This window comes from Mytilus californianus, unplaced genomic scaffold (genome assembly GCF_021869535.1).
Source record: "Mytilus californianus isolate M0D057914Y unplaced genomic scaffold, xbMytCali1.0.p SCAF_11, whole genome shotgun sequence".
Taxonomy (NCBI): Eukaryota; Metazoa; Mollusca; class Bivalvia; order Mytilida; family Mytilidae; genus Mytilus; species Mytilus californianus.
Genome location: NW_026262593.1, coordinates 4164077 through 4176907, shown reverse-complemented (window position 1 = coordinate 4176907; position 12831 = coordinate 4164077). Strand labels below are relative to the sequence as shown.

The following is a 12831-nucleotide window of genomic DNA, read 5'->3' as shown; positions in this document are numbered from 1 at the left end:
ATGTTCGGGATTCGAACTCACAACCTGAGTGTTAGTAATGCAGTAATTGGACTACTTAGACCACACTGCCTCCAAAGCCCCTGTTCAAAAAGAGAGGCGCAAGATAGCAAAGGGGTCTTAAAACTCATAAGTCGAAGAAAATCCGGTAACGGCATGACATAAAAACGGAAAACGACCAAAAGAATTGCATAACAGTTGTAGTTCTGTGCTTGCTATGACTTTATTGTGTTGTTCTCTGTTGTCATTATTGTCATTATATATTATGTTATTTTGCTATAGCATTATGTCTGCTTCTGCAAAAAAATATTCATTCATTCAAAGTAAAGAAGGAAGGATGTGTGATTATCTAGATCTCCTCTTTTGTAGGGTTAGCAGTTTTGCTATAAATGCAAAGTATTTAATTAGACATTCAAAATCATGATCTTTGAATATCATAACAACAACACATTTGTGAAAAGGGGAAAAAAAATTCATAACATCAGGTTTCTTGAACGGGTTAGAAATTTCAGTTTGTTTTTAATGTACTTCGGAATGCATGACCGAATAATATTGGTTCATCTGGCTAAAATCTATGTCGCAAAAAAGATGTACAATTGCTTGAATGTTATTACCTTAAACGTAAAATAACAAAAATACCAAACTCCAAGGAAAACTCAAAACCGAAAAATGATACAGGCATTTCCTTATGTAGAAAATGGTAGACTAAACCTTGTGTTATGGCTAGCTAATGTACAGTGGCAATTTTGTCAAGCATATTCTAGAAAAAAAAATCAATAAACAATACATATAATTTTAGGTTCTGCAAGATTGCATGATATGAATGAAGGAAACAATGATAAGTTTGATCGGGGCAGTAATTTTGCCGAGGGTTCTAAATCGTGCAGAGACCGTAGAACTACGATTCAATGCCCCCATTCTGACTGGACGTGGCTGCGAGTTCAGGCGACAATGAAGTTATTATTTTTTTTATTCTGCGGTGATTGATTAATCTGTATTAAGGTTAGCTCAGTTTAAATTTCATCAATGTCATTTTTCGCCTTAATTGAAACTCTCAAGCGTTCAAGGCTTTTTACAATCAAATAGGTCGTACTCATTATTATAAGTATCATTTATTAAATGTTGTCCTACCAAGACGATACTGCTGCTAGAACTTCTGTTTGATTTTTTTCATTGATTGATTTTTTAAATTCTAAAATATATTGATTCTAAAATGTTTTGATTTTAAAATCTATTGATTCTTAAATGTTTTGATTTTAAAATCTATTGATTCTAGTTTCTATTGATTCTAAAATAAATTGATTCTTAAATCTATTCATACTAAAACCAATTTTTCGAAACTTTCAGTTTTTAAAGTTCCTTAATTTTGTACTTCGATTTGGCCTTTAATGCTTTTTACGCGCACCACTGAAAAAAGCTGTAGACGAAGCCCTCGTCTTGCATACAAAACTATAATCCTGGTATCTGCGATGAGTTTTGATAAAAACAAATATTGTTATTTATAGCTGCATGTATTGCCAGTTTTATATGAAATAATTTTTTTTAACGTGACATATATATTTTATTGCACACAAGTGCTGTTAACAATGTACTTAGTGTACAGCATTGCACCAAGTATCCCTGATATATTAGTTATTATGTATCCAGGGAGAATATCTTATTAGAGTAAATTGATATTACATTACAATATTTTAAATGATTTCATGTTCATTTCTATCCGATAATGGTTTTTCATATTAGTTAATATATATAGCGTGTTTCCATCATCAGCTTTGATTTTTTAATGTTCTGGATAATTTGAATATCTACGGAATATAATATATCGACAAATTGTCCTTTATCAGCAGGTAAGATGATCATAATCTTCTTGATTTTTGTTTGCACTTATTTAAACTTTGAGGTAAGAATTTGTTTTTGAAGTTCTGTCTAAAATATTTAAAATACTTAGGTAGACATGATTATACACAACATCAGTATATACAACACAAAGTTACAAAAAAAAAAAGAAAAAGAAAATAAGTGTGTGTTATACAATAACATATCTTTTAAACATGTGTTGGGTGTTGAAAAGTACATATGAAAGTCATCTGACATGCTCAAGTCATGTGACATCATATTGGTTAGGTAATATATAAATATATAAATATATGTTTAAGGTTAAAACTGTTATTATTGTTTTATGTAGCTGAGGGTTTTTGTAATTAATTTGCTATTTTTTCTTTTAACTGCATTATTGACTTCAACAATATATTGTATTTCTGTTTTAAATATTTTAAAGATATCTATTTTTTTTTCTTTTTGATTCATAGATATAATATTTGTTGATAGAAAAAAAAATGTTACAGTCAAAAGGTAGTCAATTTCATAGTTAGCTTCATCATTTTTTTATATCCTACTATAAGATTTTCCATATTTAGAATGCTTTCATTGAAACCTAAATATTTTCAGTTTATTGTCAGGTAAGTAGTGAAAAATAAAGTTAAAGCAATTTTATAGTTTTATATGAAATAATGGCATTTTCTTTTTTGATACTGACTTTATCAGCAACAATATTAAGTGAGCCCGCCAGGGGGAGCTGATATTCGACCTGATAAAGTCAGTTTCAAAAAATAAAATGCCATTATTCCTTTTATCGGCAATTTGTCTAAACTGTATGTTTGGTTGGAAATATGAAATAAAATGAAAAAAGTAAGTAAAATTCTTGGCCGCGTACAAAACGTTATGATAGTTTTTCCGTTTTTTGAATGAGGTCGCGTGCATTTTATTGATAATTTAACCGGATGGACATGAACACATGACGTTGCTGCACTGATACATGACGTCATTGTCTTCTATTTTCGAGTATAAAGTCATGTCCATGATCTGGCAGTAAGATCAAAAGGGAAAATGTACAAATTGCCAATAAACTGTTTTATTATGTTCTGGGGATTAAAACTACTTCATTTTCTTATATTGAAGATGTCCCAAATCGCAGAAATATCGAAAGAAGAAAGAGCTCTTTCTTCAGAATATACATTCAAGGAAAAAGTTTTGAAAACCATTTTCCTGGTAATTTCTTGGACTGCACTGGTGAGCATTTATAATGATAAGTAGATTCTCAAATTATGAAACTGAGTCAACTGTAACGTTATAGAGCATGTCATGTGGCAAATAAAAGTAATGATTGGATGATTGTAGGTTGCTTAACCGCCAGTGGTCAATATTTCATGCATATTCAGGACGAGAACAAATTAACAATAAATACAATAGGTAGGTCCTATAATAGAGGCTGTCCTGGATAAATGTCGGGAAAATGTGGACTGCCAGTAGACAATGAGGGTACATTGTATATGGACAGATATTTAGCCTTGCAACTGACCACCTACGGACCCCTCAAAGAGTTGCAAGGTTTTTTAACGTGCAAAGAGCGTGGCACTCTCTTTACACGAGGCATCGGATTTAACGTCCCCATTCTGACCGGGCGTAGCTGCGAACTTATACATCCCGCACAACCAAACGGAAGGCCCACTTTGGCGAGGGTTTTTACTGCCGGTCGGGAGAAGACCAATGGTAGCCATATTTCTATTCCCCAGTCGCCCTCGGGAAGTTTTAAAAGTAAAGAAAAAGAATTAATCGTATGTACTCCCCAAAGTATATTGGGTCTTCGATGTACGTAAAATTAAAGGTTTACACGTAAATTTGGAATATGTTAGACAAAATGGTAAGCATTTGCATTTTACATTCCACTAGATTTTTTAGTACTGCTAGTAAGTGTCGGCACAGTCAATCACTCGAATAACGCGGATAACAGCTCCGGTAAAATAATTGAAATTACAAGTTCTGAAATATGTTTCGATCTACACAAGTTGATTTCAAGACCAACATAATCCTTAGTGTCTGCTTTTGTATGTAATGTTTTGAAGACTAATTGTCTTTTTGTCGATTGTCATATTTAACATGGCTTTGTCGGTCCCGCTTCAACTAATGAGTTACGCATGTCCAATTCCTATTATAACTGAAATAGATTTATGTAGATTCATTAAATACTAAACACAAATATTTAAGGAAGTCCTTAAATAGAATTATGAAGGTCTGTAAATGTTTTAAATGTCATGAAATTAGAATGTTGGGATCCAGCAGTATTTTAGGACCGTTTGTAATGAAATAATTTTACACATTATTTCAGAAAGGTTAGAAATATAGATTTATTCAACAGAAGGAATTCCCATGTAGGCGATGTTTACTCCTGTTCCTGCAGACTATTCCTTGACCAACGCTGAGCAATGCCTTATTTTTCGATTGATATATAGTTCATAACTATATCATAAACATATGGGTTTGGCAATAATGAACATCTTCATAAATGACCGATGTGATCTTTTCATTACTTACAGGCGCTGACTATATTTTTTTTCTAACACAGACAATAAAGTTTCGTTTAATATAATTCAAATATTGCCTGGTTTTATAAGCCTGGTACCTTTGATAACTTTTTACATCCTTCATTTCCGTGGGTCGGTACTTATACATCCTGCCGATGTGTTATTGTGCTATCGTCAATTTTTGTATTCTTGTCTTTCATTTTGGCTTATGTCCTTTGTCTATATGCCATTTTGTTTTTCTTTGTTGACATATATGTTTGTTTTTCTAGGGATTAGGATTATAACATAATGTTGAATGCTGTACCCCTATTTTTGACATTTTAACCTATTATGTCTGTTTGTTTTGTTCACACATTGTTGTCAATATAATGGAATTTTATGCTACTGTCATACAATAGAGAGGTTCAGTTGTTATCCATTCGTTTGTTGTGTATTTAAAGGGACTTTCCGTTTTGAAATTTCCTTGGAGTTCGGTATTTTTGTTATTTTATTTTTGTTTCAAATTTATAAGAAAGGGCATATTTTAATGGTGAAGACATATCTTTGAGTTCCTTGTTATTTACAAATGTAAAGAATATAGTTAAACCCGTTTGAACAAATTGGACAACTTCAAACGTGCAATACTTATAACGCGTCACTTTCATGAACACGAAATAACTGTTACGCATCGTCCAAGGGTACATGAACTAACTGTTACTTGTTGATCTAGTGTACAAAAAGTTACTGTCAAGCGTTGATCTAAGGTACGGGAACAAACAGCAAGGCGCTACTCTAGTGAACGTGTCAAAAAATGCAATGTGATAAAATTGACCCTCGTTATCTATTTCTAAAACTTATTTTAGTTTAGATGAAAATGTACAAAACTAGTCATTAGACATTACTAAATTCGATAATCCTGTTGTACTATGTAAGTCTTTACTGAGACATTTTTTATTTTGTTGGGATTTAAAAAAAATAATTGTAAAATCTAAATCAAAATCCTTGAAGTATGTTTAGAAAGTGTACCATGCACACACAAATCCGTTAAATTCTTTCTGGTTCTTAAGGTGGTACATAACACTTCTATTGTTAGGGAAATATCAAGGTTCTCAATGATTAAAATTAGTGTTTGTCAAACTGCTATATATCCAATGATTTTTTTCCGGTAAAATATGTGGTTCAAGTTTTTTTAAACTTTTTATATTTTTGTCAAAGGATTTAAGAAAATATATTGTCAAACTTTTGTGAAAATTAAACGAGCGAAATTAATTTTAGTCAAGGTGTTTGGTATCACCTTAAGTGTCTGTTTGCTCTCTTAACTTTCTCAAATCATATGTATATTGCCAAATCGTTTCAGTAGATATTTTTCAGTGGAAATTTATTTCAACTAATTTAACGCATGCCATCTATAAAGACAAAATAATGATATTAAGAACTTATTTTTGAATCTGTATTTTTTATCTTCAAATCTTCTTAGATCATAGTTGTAAGTTCAATTGCGTTTTAAGTTTTCAAGTGATGAATATCCTTTTGTTATACTAAAAACAACTACTCAAAGGTACCAGGCTTATAATTTTGAACGCCATATGCGCGTTTCGTCTATAAAAGACTCATCGGTTACGCTCGAATAAAACAGGTTAAAAGGCCAAATAAAGTAGGAAGTTGAAAAAAATCGAGGACCGACAGTTTCGAAATGTTTTGCAAAATACTGCTGAGGTAATTTATTCCCGGGGTAGAAAATCTGGAACAATTCAAAGTTTTGTAAACAGTTTATTTATTAATATTAAAATATCAATGATAATTCATATCATTACAGAAGTGCGAACTACTGGGACGGTGATAGTAAAATACATGTCTAGCAAAGTTATAAATAGCGGCGAGTCGAAGGCAGTTATTTTCTAGATTTTCTTTAAAATAAAGTTTTAAATAAATAACGTTTTCGTCTTTCCATGTTTTCTAAAACATGTGCAGTAAATGGATGAATTTCTAAAATACATCTACCTATTGTGCTATTTGATTATGGAAATTGCCATAAACTGTCTTTACATCACTGCTAGCAACAGACTTATTTAACCCTATTTCAAATTATCGGCCTCGTCCTTAATAAACTTCAAATAAACCGTTCAACATGTCGAACATTTAAATATTTTATTTGATATTTGTAACACAATGAACGAAGAATTTATAAAATTCAATCAATTATAACAATTTTATGCTGTTCCAGTCTCTGATGTTCGAGTATCTCGACCGTAATCTTTGGTCAGTCAAAAATGTTTAAATCTTAAAATGACACGTTCAAATCAAAACATTTTCATTGAATTGATTTACAAACAGTGTTGTTCTGGAATACTAGTATTTGATTTAAAAATAAGGACACACTTATTGAGTGAATGTGTTCTCTATTCGGCAATAAAAAAGGGTTCTGTCTAGAAATGCTACGTTCACATCAAAGCTTATACTTTGAATTCTTTTTTTTTTACGATTGGTTGCATTTGAATTTACTAGTAGATTAAAGAGATTTGAACGTTTTACAATATAATCTCCATATAATAAAATTTGCAACCTTTCTTAAGTTCGTTTTTGGAATACCGGCTCGCACAATATACTGTGTTATAAATATATATATATATACTATTTATAATTGTAGGGACTACAGCAGGAAATCACAAATACAACATTAAACGACCTTATTATTCTCACAAATTCTAACTATGAAGTTATCTCTCGAGCAATGTTGGGTGTTGGAGTTGGTTATATAATCTCAGCAGTCATAGGTGGGCCAGTGGTGGACATGTTTAAAAATTCCAATGACTTGATGATAGCTTCATGTTTGCTTGTATCTGCACTAGCAACATTCCTTACGCCTTATTCGTCGTACTTTATAATTTTATGGATTTTGTTTTTCGTTCGAGGTATGTGTGCAGGATTACAAAACTTAGGTGAGTATGTGAGTATTGGTGAGTAAGTATACCCTCAATTTAGGCAATATTCAGAAAGTGGCTTGGCATGAATGAATTGTTGCCTTTATTTACATCTTAATCATTTATTAATAAACTGAGCAGAAACTATCGAAGATTTTGAATCAATATCAAATTCTAAAAAAATGAAGAAAAAAAAAAAAACAGTGGTAAAAAACACATTATTAAGATATAACTAACAAATGACATCCATTGACGATGTTTGCACGAGGCACGTGTCAGTATTAAATTAATATCAACTACAATATATCTCTCTACATACATACATACATACATATAAATTGTGAGTCAAGGGCTTCATCTAATGTTGCAACATAATACTGGATGTATTTTGACAGGTAGATATTATCCCTTGCAGATCACCTGTTGTATGCAATTTGTCGTATAAAGTTATGACGTAGATTGACCGATATGTTTATACACAGATATAATATATGAATAAAATATTTAGGGTCGACTTAAATATGAAATGGACTAAAAACAATTCTATAGAACACATGGAAGGCAAACATGTATACTTCATTATCAAACAATCGTTTTGACATATTTTTATACATGTATACGTCTATGAAACAACAACTTAACAAAACACCGAACACCATAAACTAATCTCTTAAATCCCTTGAATCTATACAAGTTTCGAATCAATTTAACACAAAGATCCCCAATCAACACGTGATAAAAAGCGAAAGTCAGTAACGAGATTTCTGCTTGATACAAGACCAAGAGCATATTAGTAGTTTGAACCAAAAACAAAAAATTGAAACAGGACAGGACTGAACTCAATGATTTCGATACTAATGACAACTGAAATAGTTAAGTGTAAAACAATACCGGTTAGCACTCTAATGTTTACTTTTATTTTGTATCTAATTTCATAGCTGGACAAATCATCATCTTTGATTTATGGAAGGAAAAAGCAACTGGCCCAATGCATATTATTCATTGTGGATATGGTATAGGGGCATTCATCATTCCATTAATAGCCAATCCATTCTTAGCTGTTTTGAAACCATCTCACGCAAACGATTCGATTAGTATGTCTACAAATATAACAACGACATTTTCGACTTACCCGAGGCTTGAATTTAACGCTACAATTACACAATATACAAAGGAATCAAGAATAAAAACTGCATATTTAATAACTGCACTAGTTGTTGCATCTGTGTCTTTTGTATTTGTGTTTTACCAATTTTGTTATCGCAAAATATCACACCTTTCTTTTAACAAAATTGAGACAGAAAGTAAATTTAAAAAATTGTTAAAACTGATTGATACAGGAACATGTGCAAATGGACATCGTTTGTTTGGGGCAGAGATTATAGGAATATTAATCTTTTATTTCTTCAATGCACTTGGAGGAGAAGTTATATTTAAAACATTTCTCCGGAGTTACTCCATAGATAATCTAAAATTTTCAGGAGATGATGGTTCCATTCTAAATACCATATTTGCAATCAGTTATACAGTCTCCAGGTTTGCCGGATTACTTACCGGTAGCATTATTCCAATCCGTATTCTATTAGTGTTGGAATCTTCCGGTTTATTGTTGACGACAATCATGTTAGAAATATTTGCACGTGATAATAAGCTGGCATTGTGGATATTGGTAGTTCCAATGGGAATCTTTGTCTCTCCGTTATATCCATCTGGTATGGGTTGGGGAAACTTTTTTATCTCTATGACAGGAACAGCAACTGCAGTTTTGTTGATTGGGGGTTCTATTGGTGCGATGGCTTACGGTTGGTTGATGGGATATCTTTATGAACACTACGGATACGAGATGTTCATGCACCAGACTTTAGCATTTGGAGTGATAATGTTTTTATGTACGATCTTAATGGTGGTTCTTACGTTTCATAATGCAAAACGCGCAGCTACAAATAACGATAGGAATGTTTCTACCTGTAAACAAGTTGAATTAAATGAGAAAGAAATATTATATCAGAACTTGTATGTGGGCTCAGAACTAAAATAACTAAGAAAAGTGAATATCTATAAATACTTCAGCGCAAAAATAATCATCAGAATTAATCACGAATCATTTGTTATTGTCAATTTTGAGTTCTTCTCTTTCATTTTTGCTTATATACTTTATTTATATGCATTTTGTGTTTCTTTGTTTTTATAGTGATTAAGATTATATTACAATGTTGACTTCTATATCCCAATGTTTAACGTTTTTACCTATAATGTCTGTTTGTTGTGCTCACACATTGTATTCAATATAATGGAATTTTATTCGACTGTCATACAAGTGAGATGTTTAGCTAGCTATAAAACCAGGTTTAATCCACCATTTTCTACATAAGGAAATGCCTGTACCAAGTCAGGAATATGACAGTTGTTTTCCATTCGTGAGATGTGTTTGAGCTTTTGATTTTGATTTTTATAAAGGACTTTCCGTTTTGAATTTCCCTTGCAGTTCGGTTTTTTTTGTTATTTTACTTTTTTCTAGTTATAACATTTTTTGCTATCCTTCGTTATATATTCATATCTGACAAGTAACGGGAAACAAATAATTTCTTGTGACTTAATCAAGGCCGAAGATTATTAGGCCATTGTGTCTGAATTACTGTTTAAACTCTTAATTGTATTATGCATGAATCCTTGTGGACAATGTTTTGGTTACTATGTCTTAATCACAGCAGTTAATCTGGCTTTAAGTCAATATGTCTATATAACAACAGACGCCATTTTGCCTTTTTACGTTTGAATTAATAGTATTGGTTTTTACGACTAACAATATCTTGAATCACGAACAAAATTGAACACGACCAAAATGTGAGGCACGAATATGAAATAGTTGAAATCAAATAATGAAAAAGAAGGGGAAAATTATATTTACAAAATGTTGTCCGGAATTGGGTTTACTTTAGGTCCTTTTTGGTTTGATCAGTTCTTATACATTTGGTTTTTCAAAAATTATGCCCTCGAACATCACTGAAGAGACATTTTCTTGTAGAAGTATGTGCATTAGGTGCAGCAATATTGGTACCGTTTATTATATTGAAAACATTTCAGATTAAGAATTGTGATTAATAGTCAAACGTATAAACTTTTAAAATCACATTCGAGAAAACGATATCTTTCATGAATCTCGTTTATGACTATATGACTTATCAGCAAATATGTCTAACCAACATCAGTTTATCTGTTTCTAAAAAATGAAAGCTGCTAGAAGAACAGGAACTTCCGGCACACCAGAATTCAACTGTTGATTTTAGAGTTCATCTTGGTCAATATGTTGTTTTCTTTTGATGTGGTCTGTTTCTTTTTTCTTTTAGGACATTGTGTTGTCTATTGCTTTAGGACAAATGATTTAGATTACTCTTATAGTATATTTTATATTTTTTATCCATTTGAATTAATATGATATTTCCATATCTATTGTACAAGCATACTAGAAGAAAAAGTCTTATTCTGAAAGTCAAAACGGGTCATTTCACTCAATTTTCCTCGAGACGGTCGAAAATTTAGCCAAAATAGTGGAAAAAGTCTCTGCTATGTGTTTCAAAGGAATGTTCTAGTGCCCCACGTGTTTGTTACTGTACAAATAAACTGTTCAAAAGTCATAAATCGATTAAGAGAAAACAAATCCGTGTTTCAAACTAAAATCAAGGGAAACACATCAACTATAAGAGGAAAACAACGGAACAACAGAAATCACTGAACTGCAACAAAAACAAACGCCAACAGACATAGAAACGGACTATTTGATAACAACTGCCATATTCCTGACTTGGTACAGGAAAACATGAAATGTTTAAAGTTTGATCTCACATGTCATTGAACTCTTTATTGACGGTTATATGCATGCACACATTGTCAATAGAGACAAGATAAAGACCACAGCAACTACGTGCATATGAATCAATTAATATGTTGTATTGTATCTATGAATTATCTTATCCACCATACGAATTTCATTGGTAAACACGTAGACGATACAGAGGTCTGTATGCGTTTACCTTGAAATAATTTTCATGTTTTTAACAGCAAAAAAAAAACAACAAAAAAACTTGTGCTTCCAGAAAAAACATTTTCTCGAAAAACTATACATTTTCAATGTTTATCAATGAATAAATTCCTTAGAAAAAAACAAACAAAAAACATTTCTTTTGAGTATCAATATTTCAATTGCTATCCATATAAAGGGTAGGAAATATGCAGGGATTTACCAACATGATTAGAAAAGAAAACAGGTTCTTCTAATGAAAATGAAAACTGCTTAGTTGTTTTTAATATTTCATTTCAGAGGATATTTACAAAAATTATTATATTATGAGAACCTGATCAATACGCATTGGGTATAAGTTTCATAACATTTGGTTGAGGCAAACTAAAGTTAGAAAACGGAAACAAATTTCGGGACGTACGTACAGACGTACGTATGGACAACGGTAACATTTCATGCCCCCTCCGCGGTGGATGCATAAAAATGTCTAAAAAAACTACAAAGAGTTCAAATCATGATTTAGCACTGCAACTGAAATTCAGCTGACTCTATCGGAATACTTTGTCATTTCAGAGGGATACAAACAGATGAATATTGCAACGAACTGGACATAGGTAATAGACACTTTTTAAAAAACAAACACAAATTAACTACTTCTTCGATGTTGAGGAAATAAATAGTTTTCAAAGGTAACATGCTTTGTGGGGGAAGAAATAGAAAATCGACTCAGTTCCTCCATATATAATGTAAAATAATGTATAGAACATGATTCAATAATACTACACTGTACTTATTGAAATTATATTAACTTTAAAAGTTTAATTTCAGAAGATTACACGAATAATCAATGATACAAAATGGAATATCTCATATAGGATTTTTTTTTTATGAAAAACAATAGCCAAAATGAATATATTTTAAACGAAAATTAATAATTTCCAAATTAAACAGACAACAAAAATATTTCCTTGGGAATCTATACATATTCAACTGGAATTCATGAAAAGTTTCCCAGGGAAAAAGGAAGTAAGATGATACTATTTACGCGAAAGTATTTTAGATATTTTTGCACCAGAAATCTTATAGCTTCCCAGGGAAATAATTCTTATATGGTTTCCCTGGGAAATAAATTGACAACAACTTTAGTCAGCTGCATATCAAATACGGCAAATTTACAGTAGTATTCCAGATCCGATCCGATACCCGATTAATGAATAATTTTGCCCAGGCTGTTAATTTTGATTAATTGATAATTTGAAAGTGATATGAATAAATGAATGCTCAAATTGGTATTTGTTTCGCACTACTGTGTGCAGCTATAAAAAGAGGGACGAAAGATACCATAGGGACAGTCAAACTCATAGATCGAAAACAAACTGACAACGTCATGGCAAAAAATAAAAAGACAAACAGACAAATAATAGTACAGATGACACAACATAGAAAACTAAAGACTAAGCAACACGAACCCCACCAAAAACTGGGGGTGATCTCAGGTGCTCCGGAAGGGTAAGCAGATCCTGCTCCACATGTGGCACCCGTCGTGTTGCTTATG

At 31.7% G+C, this 12831-nt stretch overlaps 1 protein-coding gene across 1 annotated transcript; it reads left to right on the top strand.

The window, feature by feature from the left end:
• The first annotated feature begins 2955 nt into the window (after nt 1-2955).
• Nucleotides 2956-9425, top strand: LOC127720752 (sodium-dependent glucose transporter 1C-like). Its single transcript, XM_052227506.1, has 3 exons — nt 2956-3066; nt 6985-7276; nt 8197-9425. The coding sequence occupies exons 1-3, from the start codon at nt 2956-2958 to the stop codon at nt 9294-9296; spliced, it is 1503 nt and encodes a 500-aa protein (XP_052083466.1). The 3' UTR covers nt 9297-9425.
• Nucleotides 9426-12831: the final 3406 nt, after the last annotated feature.